Source organism: Nelumbo nucifera, chromosome 7, assembly GCF_055504915.1.
Source record: "Nelumbo nucifera cultivar China Antique chromosome 7, China Antique-T2T, whole genome shotgun sequence".
Classification (NCBI taxonomy): domain Eukaryota; kingdom Viridiplantae; phylum Streptophyta; class Magnoliopsida; order Proteales; family Nelumbonaceae; genus Nelumbo; species Nelumbo nucifera.
In genome coordinates, this window is record NC_142655.1 from 31,744,017 (window position 1) to 31,760,275 (window position 16,259).

At 36.2% G+C, this 16,259-nt stretch overlaps 1 protein-coding gene across 2 annotated transcripts; it reads left to right on the top strand.

Annotated features, from left to right (window-relative positions):
• The first annotated feature begins 216 nt into the window (after positions 1-216).
• On the top strand, positions 217-13,604 carry LOC104598255 (protein CORTICAL MICROTUBULE DISORDERING 2-like). 2 transcript variants are annotated; one of them, XM_088892419.1, is made up of 5 exons: positions 217-417; positions 748-2,500; positions 3,526-3,801; positions 4,545-4,636; positions 12,450-13,604. In XM_088892419.1, the coding sequence occupies exons 2-5, from the start codon at positions 1,493-1,495 to the stop codon at positions 13,321-13,323; spliced, it is 2,250 nt and encodes a 749-aa protein (XP_088748545.1). In that variant the 5' UTR covers positions 217-417; positions 748-1,492; the 3' UTR covers positions 13,324-13,604. The 2 variants fall into 2 exon arrangements, with proteins under 2 accessions (XP_088748545.1, XP_010258510.1); XM_010260208.3 differs by lacking the exon at positions 217-417 and having other exon boundaries at positions 424-2,500.
• Positions 13,605-16,259: the final 2,655 nt, after the last annotated feature.

Genomic DNA, 16,259 nt, shown 5'->3' on the forward strand with positions numbered 1-16,259 from the left:
CTCTAAGATTGAATGTATGATAGATAATAATAGCACCGACAACATGGGATAAACTTGAAAAAGGAAATAACTCAAAAAAAAATGCTTTTCTCAGACGTCATTTTCAAATACATCTTTGCTTGTAATGCTCTACGAGATCAACCACATAAAGACTGCCGGAATCTGAGTCTGGTCACTGGGATCTTACTTCCGGGCAGTGGAGTCTAGAACCACTTCAGGTAGCCGACACCCCATCGGCCATCACCCTCCAGATGCAATTAAATAATAAAAAATGAAAAAAAATCTCCACCGTATGAAGAATTGTTTTTAAAAAATTTACATTAAAAAACAAGGTAACAGAAACCTAACAGCTCTAAAACACAGATTATTCACTGTAAAGACATTCTCAACTCTTCCTGTAATCGACTAATCGGTAAGGTATTTTGTTGGCTGATTGCTCCTAAACTCTTCTTCTATATTTCCTTTAAAAAACCAGCGAGAGGGAGAGGGAGGGGGAGAGAGATTCCATTTGGGTGTGTGGGTTTGTATTAGATTCTGTTACATCTCTTGTTCTGTATCAATCAATCATGCAATAATAAGTCTTACAGCAATTATAGTTCGTCTTTTCTCTTCTCACTTCTCTGCCACTTCATCATCTCTCATGTTCAGAGACCACTCGAGGGTCTTATCCTCCAAAAATCCGAAAAAAAGCTGTCTTTTCCCATCTGGGTTTTGGAGACTAATGCGTTTTCTCTGTTTATGATTCAGGGTTACTCTTGTGATCCAAGCCATAACAAAAGAAAAATCTTACTATCTCATTTCTGTCTTACGGTTACGGAAGAAGCGTGTTAGCTGTAACCCATAAAAAAAATCCGGAAAGAGGAGCTTTTCCGTTTGGATACTTCAGAGCAGTGTGTTTCCTCTATCTGAATCCATATCAAAGTCCAAAAACTTGTATTTTCGATCTGGGTTTGGCGGGTATATGTCGCTTTTCCAATCTGTATAATCCTTAAATGCTCGAAAGTTACAACTTTTTCGATCGGGTTGTTTAGGGGATCACCTAGTTCTAATCATTGTTTAGAAATAAGTCAAGTGTCCGAGCTTTTCTATCTCGGTTTTTTGATTGAAAATATATTTGTCTCTCTCTGTAATCCAGAAAGAAAGGCACTGGGATATAGTTTTCACCATTTGAATTTGGAGTGTGGTGCCTTCTTATGTGCAACCTGTCAAGATTCAAAAGCATGAACTTTTGGATGGGTACTGAGAATAAGTTTTTGCTTTGAATCTCCTCTGCAAGATCCGAGTTCTGAGAATTCCATTAATCAGGTCCCAAAAAAGTCAAACCTTCATACTTGGGTTTACAAGGTATTCATTATTTCAGTGTGTGGGGGCTCCCACCAACAGAGTTATCGATCAAAAGGCAAAAATTTGGATCCTTTCACCTGAAATCGGTCCAATAGATTGAATTTCTCCTACTGGGTTTGCAGAGTAATGCGTTTTGGAGGTCTAGATAATGGCGACATTGGTCCCTGGTGTCCTCCTGAAGCTTCTACAACATATGAATACAGATGTGAAAGTTGCTGGTGAGCACCGGTCTTCATTGCTGCAGGTTGTAAGCATTGTCCCTGCACTTGCAGGTGGAGAGCTCTTCCCAAACCAAGGATTCTACCTCAAGGTCTCAGACTCCTCTCATGCCACCTATGTCTCCCTCCCTGACGAGCACGACGATCTCATCCTCAGTGATAAACTTCAACTGGGTCAGTTCATCCATGTTGAGCGGCTTGAGGCTGCTTCCCCTGTTCCAATCCTCCGTGGAGTGAGGCCTGTACCTGGTCGCCATGCCTGCATTGGAAACCCTGAGGATCTTGTTGCAAAACACTCACTCTGCTTCCTCAATTCTTCGGGATCAAATCCATTAGAGAAAATCAAGACACAATCCAAGGTCTCGAACAACAACCAAGTTCTGGATAAAGAGAAATGCAAAACACTTTCTCAGACCTTGAACAATAACACAAGTCGGGAGAAAGACAAGATCAAGTCGGAGAAACAACATGGAGCTGCAAAGGTTGCAGAGTCGGACAAGAAGACCGCAACTTTCAATAGATCAAGGTCTCTGTTATTAAGGCCTGCTTTGAATTTAGTTGAGAAGAAGGATTCTGTGACACCTTCGAAATCTTCCAATTCGCGGTCAATCCCTTCATCTCCAACGAGTTGCTACTCATTGCCTACTTCATTTGAGAAGTTTGCAAATGGGGTCAGGAAGCAAGCAAAGATCAAAGGATTGGATAAACCAACTACGGGATTGGGATTGGCGGACAAGGCAGCTTCTGTTCTTAGAGCAAGTACATCAACGAAGAAGTTGCCTGTGGAGAATTCCATTGGTAATCTGGTTCAGGGTATTGGAGTGGGAACCAGGGCTTTGAGAAGGAGCTGGGAAGGGAGTGTGGAGGTGAAAAGTAGGGAGAATTCAAGCTCAAAGACTGCCAAGCATGATTTGAAATCTGAACCTCGGAGCACTTCTGTAAGTTCTATTTTCTCTCTGAAGTTTGTTTCTTTTCTTTTGCATTCTTGGTCTGAAACAACTTTTCCTTGAGCTGTTGGTGTGCTGCTTTCTCTGGTTATTATACTTCTGTTCTATATGAAAATTTTGTACTTTGCTTTTTTTTCTTTTTTTTAAATTTATGCTTAATTAAGGCACAAATTTTTTTGTCCCCATTAACTGTCATGGGTGTTATATTGATTTCCGTTGTCTTTGTTTGCTTATATTTTCCCAATGTTTTGTTCATCCACTGGGATTTGTGGAGATGAAATGTTATGTGGATTTTCTACTTAAAATAAAAGTTATGCCGACTATATCTGGAGAGTTAAACCCTGCAGTCAAGGATCATACTAACAAAATTTTTCTTCTTCTTCTCTTATCTTTTTGTGAATTTTCTGATAAACCATATGTGAATTCTTTAGTAGATGTTCTTTGTTGGATATCTAACTTCTTTCAGTTTGTTGTTTTCCTCCTTTCTTTTGAAGAGAAGGTTGTTATTTTATTTTTTACATTTTGTTGATCCAGTGAGCAAATTATATTTGGTTATCTTCTATTTAATTCTTTTTGTGTAACAGACTCCTCAAATAAAACCATACTTGAAAGAAAAGCTATGCTGACTGTAGGTGGAGAGTTAAACCCTGCAGTCAAGGATCATATTAATGAATTTTTACTTCTTGATCTCTCATCTTTTTGTGAATTTTCTGAAAACCATATGTGAATTCCTTTATAAAAGTTCTTTGTTGGATATCTATCTTCTTTCCAATTGTTTATTTTCCTCCTTTCTTTTGAAGAGAAGGTTGTTAGTCTGGCCTTTAGCTTTTATTTGTTCTAGTGATATGTGGGGACGTGCTACCCCCCTGTCTTGTGTAGCCCCTCCTGGACCTGGTTTTATCAAAAAAAAAAAAAAACAGAGAAGGTTGTTATTCTATTTTTTTATATATTTTTGGCCCAGTGAGCAGATTATATTTGGTTATCTTCTAACAGTCTTAATTCTTTTTGCATAACAGATTCCTCGAATAAAATCATCAACAAGTGATAAATTGTTGTCTAAAGAGGACAATAAGGTTCAGACGCTTGCAAAGAAAATAACAGCAAATGGGACTATAGGTGATCCTGATAAGTCAAATAAGCAACGCGCTTCTATTGGAAAGAAAACATCAGGTGAAGTTTCCAGTAATGGATTCCCAGGAAACTTGGTCAAGGTTTCTCTCAATAATAGAAGACTGACAGATGGTAGTGTTTCTTGGGCCTCACTTCCTTCTTCTCTTGCAAAGCTTGGAAAGGTATTAATCCCTGCAACATTTTCTTGTGTTGTCTCTGCCAAAAATTTGTTATCATCTTTGCTTATAAGCTTCATTATTTGTTTTTAAAGCTTTTACCTTTCATGGATGAGGTCCTGCATGAAACTCATGCCACTTACCCAAGTGGCATGGTCAGCTATTGCTTTTAGCTACTCAATCAATTGATGTATCTTATATCTTGACTGTCTTATTTTTGAGTATGGTATGTACCCTTTGAATTCATAAATTCAGGGGGTGTTCATCAATGTGAGTGGTTTTGTTTTCTAAAAGAAAGACAACTGCCACATTAGCAAAAATGTATTCCTTTTGCTGACATAGCAGTTGTTTTTGTTTTAGAAAACAAAACCATTCATATAGGTGACACCTTATCAGTAGCTGGGGACGACATTGGGTTGGCCTTTTTAGTTATAATATCAGTGGAGTAGTAGACTAGTAGCTTGATTTGAAATTGGTTAATGAACTTCAGATTTTTTTTCATTGGATGATCAAAAATCAATGATTTGTGTTAATTTGGACATGTGTCCTCTTTCTTGATATGGATATTCTGGTTGGTCTGTCTGGATTGATGGACAATTTATTATTTGATGACTAAGGTTTAACCATAGCATTTACTGGTGCATTACATTTCTAGAAAATTTTCACATGGTTCTGACAAGACTAGGATCCTGAACTTTCCTTTCTTTTTTCAAAATTCTGCTTTTTCATTTTTCATTTTATTTTTTCAGGAAGTTCTGAAGTACAGAGATGCTGCACAAATGGCAGCTATTGAGGCCATGCAAGAAGCTTCTGCTGCAGAAAGCTTAATTAGATGCTTGAGGTAAGTACCAGGCTAATTCTACAGAACTTATGCTTCCTGGTAACTGTTCAGTACTTAATGATCTTGGATATTTAGCCAAACTTTTTGTCCAGTTTATACTAATTTGTAATTTCTTGATGAGCATTCAGTATTTTTTCCACCTTTCAGTTCTGCAATCTTGTTTAGTTGATAATTTCTGTCATATTTTGAGTCTTTGGATGATGAAGTGTGGTTGTTTTTATTATAATTATTTCATTTCTCCCTTCGCATTTCTTTACTTCATTTTGTCTTTGGAAAGGGGCAAGCAACTGTCACCTTTGTGCTATACCCTGTTCTTGACTTAACAAAATTGTAACATTAAATTCTTGTGGATCACTGACAAAGTTAAAATCAGCACAGATGTGATTGTTCTCTGGTCAAATTAAAGGAGTTGCTTGTATTGCACGTATATTTGTAAATACTAAATACTAGATGGGGCCTCTGGTAGGATAATTCAATGTTAATATTGACTGAAACTTGAGGAGAAACTTCAGAGGCATCATGCATGAAGCTATGTATGTAAAGGGTCATTACCTAACCTTTAGATTTATTATTATTATTATTATTTAAATTTTTGCACAAGGTGGCCATTCTCAGACTCAAACCTGAATACTCATGCTTGTTAGCCTGACATTCTACAATTGAACCAAGCCATAGCGCTATATCAATAGTATAAACCTTGCAGGATTAAATGATTAATCATAAATTGCAATCTGATTGGCCTAAAAGATCCTGATGGAAAGAAGCACAGGGCAGTTGTATGAGTTTTTCACCATGGCTTTGGTGTTTATTCAGATAATTTTCTTCTAGTCGTGGTTGATGTTGTACTTGTGGACAACATAGGATTCTGGAAAAAGTTTTTTTCCCGCCTTGGATTCTTTTAAGCCATGTAGCTCTATCTCCTGATCATCAATCTTAATTGCACCACCATTGTTACTGCTGTTTTTACTAAAATTGCAATACACATGTATTTTGTCTTAATCCAATTTATCTTTAAACCTTTTGATTCTAAAACATCTTTCCATTGTTTTAGCTCTACATTTTACCATCTTTAATCTTATCAATCAATATTATATAATAAACAAAGAAAATACATCATCGGACCTCTTTCTATTGTTTAGTCAAGCACTTCTCCAGAGTTGCCACCCAAGTGAAAATTTCACTTTTGAAGGTGCAGCGGATCCCCAAATGGCCGAGCTAGGGAAATGATCCATTGGGTCTCCTACTAGACCTTTGTAAAAGGATTTAACTGAAAAATCCCCTGAAGGTGTCCACTTCTAACATCTTGAGTCTTGAGAGTGCAAGTTTAATTGCTGGTTTTGTGGTAAAGTTAAGAGATCGGCCACCATATTGAGCTCTCAGTCATTGAAACCCCTTCTAAATGAAGGATTCCAAATGATTATGTTTCCAGTCACCTCCTAGGACTCAACCACCCAAGCCAATTTGTTTTCATCCATACTAAACAAGGTCAGAAACCTGTCTTTTAAATTTAATGCCATTTCACCACACCAACCAAAACCACACCTTCCTATCATCTCCCAACTTGAAATTTAATCCTTTGCAGAAGGTACTGAAATCTTTTGAAATGCCTTTCCACACACTACACCCATAGGATAACTGGGGAATTTCCTAAATCTCTCCCTTGTGGTGGGGATTCGACAGGGACTTAGCTCACTTCTCAACCCTCACAGTTCCATAGGATAACTAGGGCCCATTATGGAATAGTAGCCACTCAATCCTGCCCCAACTCATGCAGCTGGGATGGAACTGATAACACATTAAGAGTGCTTTATTATCAGGCTATAATTCCTTTTTTCTCAATCCAATCTATTTCTCATCTGTTTCTGGTGATTTGAGGTTGCATATGTAAATAACAATGCTTCATGGACTCTCCTAAATGGATGTCATGTCTGTGTTGGGCTAATGTACAAGATGAGTGCCATTTTTCATATTAAGTGTTTCTTGGTAACATAGGCAACATAATAGACCCCCTTTTTTCTGGTATATAATGTTGGAATTGAAAAATATATGATCTATTTTAATAGTTTATACTTTTCCATGGCCATGCCTGCATGTCCGTGTTTTTTCATCTTGCCAAGTCAGACTCTTGAACACACATCAGATTCTGACTCCTATATCTATGAACATGCAACACTGGTCAATAGATAATGCATGCCAATCAGAATAAGGTGACAAATAGCAATATTATGTAGCTGATCTCAAACATTAATACAAGGATTGGATGATAACTTGTTGATTAAAGTTAACTTTTTCTCAAAAAAAAAAAAAAAAAACTTGTTGATCATCTCTTAATGGGAATGGGTGCAATGATAGCAGCTCCATTGACCGTGTGGAATTTTGGATGAGGTTGGGGAAGATAATATGAGAGAGTGGCTAAGATCTAGAGAACTGATGGACCAAGAAGAATGTGCAAAGTCTTTGAAGAATCAGTTGGGACAGGGGGTGGATTAAGATTCCACGAGTTGTGATGAACCAGAGTGGTCTTTTGACAGTTTGGATCGTCTCCCAGATTATCAAAAAGTGGAAAAAGTTGGCTGACTTCGTTGATGATGCGCTAGTGAAATCTCATAAAGTGCTGGTAGCACTTGAGGAAGGGGGAGAGGAGGCAGGGGAAGGAACCTCTTGATTTAAGGGTTGTTGAGTGGATTGTGAAGTTTGGTAACCAATGTTTTTGGGAGGTGACTGTGGATGTTGGCCCGGGCCTTTTCTTGGGTGTTTTTGGTTTTTGTTTTATGAGGTTTGTTTTTGGTTCAGTGGGCTTTTTGTGGGTTTGTCCCAGCCATTTTCCTTAGAATAGTGGTTTTTTTGGTCTTTGGCTCTGTTCTGTTGAGCCTAAACTTTGTACATTTAAGTATAACTTCTGTTGAGCATCAATTTTTTGTTTGCATTTGGTCCCAGCCTAATTGATCAGCGTTATGTTTGCATGGTTCCAGAATTTTTTTGGGGTCTGCAATTTTGTTTTGTTCCCCACATCATGGTAGAGGTTGAATTTAAGTATAACTTCTGTCAAGAAAATAATAGATAAACAATGAAGCTAAAAAACACAAAATTTTAGAGACACTTAGGTGATGATATTTGTTTTTTTTTGGTTGTAGCATTTTGTGGGCAAGGGGGAGTTTTGATGTTTTACATTCAGATAAAATTTGGAAAGAAAGGGGGCAAGGTCACACAGACAAAACTCTGCTTTTTTGCTTGTTTTTGTTTCTTTTGTCTTCCTCTCTTCTGTCATCTTTCACCTTTTTAATGTACAGAAAATATTAAGGACTGCATTATCGAGGAAGGCTGATTTGGTCCAACTTGGAGCCCCTAAATCAACTAGGGGATGATTAATAACAAATGGAGTGGGGTGGTGGAATGTGATGATTCATCTATTTGACCCAAAATGGTTGGTATAAGGCATTGGTTATAGGTTGATGGGTTGTTGAGCTCTTCTCTAGTTTGACTTAAAGACAAGATATTAAAGCAAAATATTTAAATACAGAGGGTAATATTTTTTTTCAACAAAGTTTTGGCACTCCAAATGGATAAATCTAAAGAAAAGGCTAGCTCATTGAAATAAAAGATAATACAATGTAAGTTTGTTATATATGTGTGTGTTTGTATGTGTTAGCACTTGTACTCTAAGGTTTGGTAGTACAGAGTGATGCACAGAGTGATAGAACACTTCCCATGTACATATGTAAGGAGAAAGATTAACTATAAGTTACTATGTTTTTCATGCCCCTTTTAAACCTAGGCCATTCTGTTGTTTGAAATCTCCAACTTTTAGCTGACACCCATTTATTAATTAATATCTGAAACTTGCATGAACCAAAAAGCAACATCATAGTCCTAGTTGAAGTGTATATATTCCTAGTCCAAAGAAGTCCTGGTTAGAGTTGAATAAGTCAAGTTGTTATTTAAATAGTGTAAGGTTTAATTGAGCTTATTTTAAGTTAGGTAGTTTTTAAAAGAGTTTCTATTCCAGTTTGAAGAAATAGGTTAGGTGTTTTAACGAAAGGACGTAGGAAGAATTTCTACTTCATAGTCTATATACACTTGTGTAATCAAGTCTTCTTTTAGTGAAGTGACTTTTCTTTTAGAGGCTATTAGTAAGTATGCACGTGCTTTGCACGTGACAATTTTAGATGATGATAATTATGGTAATAATATATCCAAAGTTTTCTATTAACTATGTATTTTTTATTTTTGTTTTTTTATTATTAACCAGATGAAGATTGCAAAATCCAAATCTGATTACATAAACAACTCAATCCAAATATGTGATAATTAGATCGAATTGTGAAGTTTCAAGTATCATTGACAAGCCTATTTGCTTGGCTAGACTCTTCTTTTTGTAGTGTTTTATCTTATTTCTTTTGTTCATTTATCAAAAAGTGTAAGATATAAATAGAGGTAATTGAATGAAGTGAAAAGTAGTAGTTTAAATTACAATTTAAACCTTACAAATAAATAGGGACTAAATTAAAAAATGAATCTTTTAGTCACTGTTTTAAAAAATAGACCAAATTGGACGGCCAAACCGTTTGGCCCAAGAATCACTTAGGGCATTGGTTTTGTTTTGGCCCTGAACAGCTATTTTACAAAAAATTGTTGAAATGGCCAAGGAACCACTGACCCAGATGGTTTAACCATTAAAATGTTCACTCGGTTAACAGTTCTTAGGTTGCTTCAAACTAATTCTAAAATTTTTTATTTATTTTAAAATAGAAATTAGAAAATAAAAAAAATTGAAAAAATAAACTTTCATATCTCATAATTTTGTTCGGTTATTCCCAATGGCTAAAATTAGTTAGGGTTTTTAGTTTCTCCATTTTGATTTCAAGTTTTCTCATTTATGTGATTCTTTTTAAGTTGTAACAAAAAAAATGCAACTCCAATGAAGAAATCGAAAAATCAAAAAAATCTATGCAAGAGATGAGAGATTAAACACTGATCTTATATTAGAAATCTGATATACACCAATGAAGGAAACGATCTGGGATTTGAGAGAGATTTAGAGAGATGTAAGAAGAGGGCAGATAGTGTTGTAGTGGCAGTGATGATGAACATGGAGATAGCCGTCGGTGGTGATTCCTTCTTATTCTTTTTCTTCTTCTCAAGGAAAACGGTACAACAATTAGTGTACATGGTGACAACCACCTTCGGTGGCACTTCCTTCTTCTTCTTCTTCTTCTTCTTCTCTTTCTTTGTTCTCACTTCTCAGCTTTAACCAGCTACCTCCTTCTCAAAGTCTCACACTCCCCTCTCATAATAATGTATATATATGGACTTTAACCTAATCCTAATCTAACGGCAGATTATATTTTACATGTTACTGGTTTGACTCGCTCAAACTAGACGGTTGAACTGCTGACCCAAAAACTGAAAGCCAAAGTGGTTCCGTTTTTGGGTCAGCTTTTAAAACCTTGATTTTAGTCAAAAGAAAATTCCACAATCTTATGCATATTTTTAATAGTAGTGTAATTATAGAATTATGGATATGTTCAATTTTTCTATAAGTTTTTGTATTTTTGTGTGTAAAAATAATTTTGATATGTCACACTTACTTTTTGTTTATTATGATAAATACATGATATTATACATGTTCCTAAATGTTTCTTTTTGCAAAATTTATGTATTTTTTTTCATTTATGTGTTTTTATATTTTATTAATTTTTATTATTTATTTATGACATTAAGGGTTAACACATTTAACCCAAAAGTTATTTTGTATTTCATTTTTGGTCAATTCTAAATTATGTATTTCATTTTCATTATCAATAAAAATAATTCTTGTTTACTACACTTATTTTTTAATTTGATTAATAAAAATATCATAAATGTGTCTAATTTTTCCTACATTTTTGTAATTTTCTATATTTATTTCTATTTTAAAAATTTTATTACCTAACGATGATTTCATAGATTGATTAATTTGATTCGGATGGTTGAATTGCTTAGCCACCACTTGGATAAAGAATGGTTTTGCTTTTGAGTAAGTTTTAAAATATATGGGTTTATATTGTTAAAGATATTCACATAGATCTAATTAGTAGCATTTGTTAGTGAAAAATAACTTAAAGGTATAAGATCTAATAAGAGGAAATGGGATTTACTAGCTTGAGTATAAGACTTAATGAGAGGGGATTAGATGAGGTGGAAAGTAATAATTGAAGTTACATTTTTCAACTCTTACAATTAGAGATGGATTAATTACACAAATATGGCCATTTTAATAGCCATTAAAGCTATAATAAAATGACTTTTATACCCTTTCTCAAACAAAGAAATAGAGGGTAATTTTAGTCCCAAAAAGGTTTCGCACTGCATTCACACTTTTATATATAGTATAGATATTGTGCTTTGTTGAGGATCACTATTCCAAGTCTAGTTGAAGCAGAAATTGCTGTTTGTGCAGTATATCTAGATGAGTGACAGTTAGATAATCTAGTCCCAAACAGTATGACAAATTATGACATCATAAAGCAGATCAATATCATCCATAGACATCTCTATTATGTATGATTTGATTCAATATGGGCTTTTCTTCCAACTTGTAAGTTCCATGGTGTACTTTATCTGGAAATGAATATATCATACTTGGAATGAGGCACCTCTATTCAGTTACTTCTATTCCCAAGATATACGTAATAGTACATAAGCCTTTAACATTAAACACCTTGTTTAGAATCATTAGCTAAGTCTAAATTTTAAGAATATTAATGTGATGTATTCATATGTAGCATTTGATGGGATCTCCAATAAAGGGTAGTAGGCAACTGTATCATTAATGTTAAAGGAAAACTTGAATAGCCAAGACATGGACAAACATGTCCTTTAGATCTGATACCATGTCTAGGTATTAGTGGAAAAACTTTTGTAGTGAACTGATGGGTAATTCTTTATAGTTCATCATTATTCAAATTCAATGGCTTTCCTAGATCAATCCATCTCTATTGAGATGATGACAAAAAGGAGAACCTGGTTTCTTTTAAGGGAGAGTGGAATTAAAGATCTAATACAGAACTGTAATATTAGGGTTGCATCATTAAATAAGTGCTTCTTTGGCTTCCTTAGAATACCTCTGTCCATGTTTTTAGGGTGAGCTCAATTGCTTAAGTTTTGATTATGATAACTGTGACCTTGACAACCTAATCCCTAGAAGGCTAGATTTGGCATCTTCAGTTATGAGGTTGTTATTTTTTTCTTTCTTTTGAATTTTCAATTTTCTGAAGTAGTGATGGACGAGAAATGTGCTGGCAAAGTTTTCTGGTGCTTTCTGATTCATATACTTTAAGAGGTTGGAACATTTAGTCATCAATCGAATGCCCTTTTTGGCCAAAAATGTCCCTTTTAAAAATGTAGAACCTTTAGGGTTCCAATAGGAATTGGGAAGCAGAGTGGCCAGTCAAGGGAGTGATTTCAACTTAATGTGGTAATGTTCAATTCTTTTGCCCATTGATGTTGAAGTTAGCCTTCAGGTTCTTGGAGAAAGAGAAGCCAAAATCCATTTAAGAAGCTGTAGGTTGAATGAAGTCCAGGAAATGAACTAGCCTTCTATTATGGCTGGCCTATGAACTGGATAATAATCCTCTGGTTGGAAATGCAACCTATACCAGCAAGATATAGATACTCTCTTAGTCTTTGATTCTCAGTTTGATGATCATATTCATTGAACTCATGCAAATTTTCTGGTTTGACTGGTATAGATTTTGCATGTAAGATACTGGTATATTTTGTTATCTCCTTGAACTCACTTCTTTGATATCTGATCTTTCTCTCTCTTTTGCAGCATATATGCTGAGTTAAGTACATCTGCCAAGGAGGATAACCCACAACCTACAGTTGAGCAGTTCCTGAGTCTCCATGCAAGCTTGAACAGGGCTCGTCTTGTGGCTGATTCCCTATCAAAGACAGTCTCAGTAGGGTCATCAACAGATGGTGAAGATGAACCATCAGAAGAAGCTCTGAAGATCTCATTGGAGAGGCGTAAACATGCAACTTCATGGGTCCACAGTGCATTAGCCACTGACTTATCATCCTTTACAGTATTTAACAAACAACCAGTTTCCACCTTGAGCTCGACTTCAACTCCCGCTCAAAGTCAACGGACTACTGCTAGCAACCATACCATGCTAGTCCTAGAGAACTCAACCAAGAATACATCAACAAAGGCTCAAAGCAAAACTCGCCCATTAGTTGGTTCTAAACTTCTTACATCAGGAGCACTCCGCCGTGCTGGGGATGGGCTAAATGTAGGTCACAAGACACAGACTACACCACCACCTGAGTGGATCCAAGGAAACGGCCTTGATGAAGCTGTTGATTTGGCACAAACATTAAAGACGGAGTCTCAGGACTGGTTCTTGGGTTTCATCGAGAGGTTCTTGGATGCTGATATGGATAATTCAGCCCTCAGAGATAATAGTCAAATAGCAAGTATGTTGTCTCAGCTCAAAAGTGTAAATGACTGGTTAGAGGAGATTGGATCTACTAAGGATGAAGAAGAAGATGGACCCTGCATTCCATCTGAGACGATTGATAGGCTGAGGAAGAAGATCTATGACTATCTCCTTACACATGTAGAATCTGCTGCAGTTGCTCTTGGTGCTGGAGCTCAAACAACACCACAGAGCCAAGCAGCGGAAACAAAACCAAGAAGATGACATTTGGAATATGCTGCTGGGCCAAAGACATCTATTGTATGAAATTTATGCAATACTGAACCATTGGATCTGAGCCATATTGCATGTCTGCAATTGTGAACATATCCAACCTAGTCACCAAGTGGTTAGGGAGGGGCCTTTTTCATCTAATTATGTATATACATCCTCTGGTGGGGATACATGGAATATTTATAATTTATTATCAAGCAAGCATTTTGATGAGATGTGAAGGGTGATGGGACTTTTGAGTTTATCAAAGTTAAACATTTACTATTTTAGGGAAGCTGGTATTTATAAATTCATCACAAATGTGTATTGAAATTTTGCTCGGAAGATTTGAAAAAATGGTTCACATTCTTTAGCCCTTGAAGGAGGGTTTATTGGAACTTGGAAGGGTTTTTGACAAAATTTATTTGAGTTAAATAGTTTGTACCTTTTTTTAAGGATTTTAACATAGAGGTGTAATTTGGATGTCCAGATCACATCCCTCAGTGGGCACCCCACAAATGCCCCACATGCACATCTCAGCGTGCATTGGAACATCTCCCTAAGTTGTTAGTGGGAGATGTTCCCAATACACGGTTGGAATATGCTGCGGGGTGCCCTTTGTGGGGAACATATGTAAATTGGCTAAGCTCCATTTAGGGCCATCCGTAAGGCAATTGATCCATGAATTAGAAAGCTGAAGCTGGGAGGGACAACAAAAAAATAATTTGGAGGTCCATAGTTGGTAGGGGTGCAACTTGGGCGGGCCCAACCCAAGCCTGAACTGATCCACCCCGTAATTTCATAAAGGCTGGGCTTGGATTTTTGTTCCTTAGGCTGGGCTCAAGCCCAAGAATTTGGGTTTTTTTTTTTATTTTTTGGGGTGGGTTCGGGCCTAGTCCTTTGGCAGCTTGAACCCGGCCTAACTATATACATTCATATATGTATACATATTTACATAAATGCATACATACATGTATAATTTTAGAATAGATTCATTAACCAACCTGAGCTCGGTCTGGGTTTGAGCCCAACTTGTGTACATCAAATTACAATGTGGATTGGGCTTGGGCCTTAGGCCTAAATCTTAGGGTTGGGCTTGGGTTGACCATAAACTTGGCCTGACCTGGCCAACTTGCATCCCTAACAGTTGTTATTATAAAACAACTCATCTGTCACGCCACTAATCAATCTTTCAACATTGTTGTTTTGCTGTATGGAATCTATTGCATGTTGTCCTTTAAATGTGTTGAATTGTAATTGAATGGCCAATCTAGGGAGGATGATTTTCTCCTATCTTGAAGTTCTATAAAGAGCTAAATTGTTAAGGACTTTGATGTACTTCACAGAGGTTGGATCAGTTTGATTCCATTCCATTTAGGGCTGTTAGTTGCCTAAACTAATTTGGATTTGTATTGAATATGTATTGTAGTCTCGATGATTCAATTATTACTAAGATTGTGTTAAAAGGGTTAGAAATCAGATTTGAAATGGTCGAATCAGGAATAATGGCTAGCCGAATTTCCAAAATTTTTTAACCCAACTCGGGAATCAATTTTTTGGTGATTTTGAAATTTGAAATTTTGGGATTGATATTGCATTGAACCGAACCAGATTTGAAACTCAAATTAAAACTTATCATACCTAATATAGAGACCATAGTGTGTAGCTCCTAGAGTAGTAGTTTACGCCCAATATTAGTTCTAAAATTGGCCTTCCGATAAAGATGGCGTAGTGTGTATGTGAAGCCTTTTCATCAACACCATTTCACCAAAACTCGGTCTCCAACTTGCTTAGATCGAAGATGGTATGTGAACTTGATGTACTTTGATGCTTTTCTTGCAAAAACACAATGGATGATTGATAAAAATCAGTCCTTATCAAAGCTAGGTTGAGTTAGGGTTTTTAAGAGACAAGGGAGAAAAAAAGAGAGCAAGAGAGTGTAGAGAATTGGTTCAATTGAACTCTCCCCTTTTTTCTGCTTTATATAGATCACTCTCCTAATCTAATTAAGAACTGATCCAAATTTGGATCAATACTCTATCTTTGATTGATAAGCATTATCCTCTTAAGAGGATAGGTGATCCATACTCAGATCCATGCCCATTTTCAATTCAAGTCACATGACAATGATCACTTAACTAATCATATTAGTAATGGACCTTAGGCCCATTTTTCTAATGGGTCACGTCCCAAGGTATTGCATGGTCAGTTCGGGCTTGAATGTTGTATGGCGTGGGACCCACAAAAGTCTCACACAAGTCCATAAGGGTTAGGCCCTACCTTTGAAAGCGGTTAGGCCGAATTCACTACTCAAGGTAATAAACCCTTCACCAATTACATTAAGCTCAATTTGGGCCCAACATTTGCACCTAAATGATCCTTAGATTCAGACACCTTATGGAGATCCGAGGATAATGGACTTATGTAAGATAAAGTCAATCATGTAATAAGCCTTGTAATGGTATCTTACACTTTACCTCTCGGCCCCTAATTATTAGAACACTACCCCTAGGAAGGACCTCTTCCCTGACTACAAAATGCAGTGTCACACTCTTTGCTTAGATGGATCCTGAGATTAAAACATTTTGTAAATCTTTTCATAAAATAGTAATATAACATATAAATATATTTTGCAAATCAGATTTCAAAGATAGTTGAAATCCATTATTGACGGTTTAGGTTTCTGTCACAAAGAGTGTAAAGTCTGATATTCACTTTATTTGACGAAGGGGTCAATCCTATCACTATGATCATCCACTTAGATAATTTCCCAAACTTCCCGAACATGCCTAGGTATTTGACCCTTGATGGATCCCATTGGTTGGCATATCAAAGATAGCTTAGTCCAATACCTAAGGGTGAGAATTCGATTTATTCAATTAAAAACCAAACCGAGTAAACCGATTTTTTAAAACCAAAATAAAGAAAGAAAACCGAAACCGAAATCG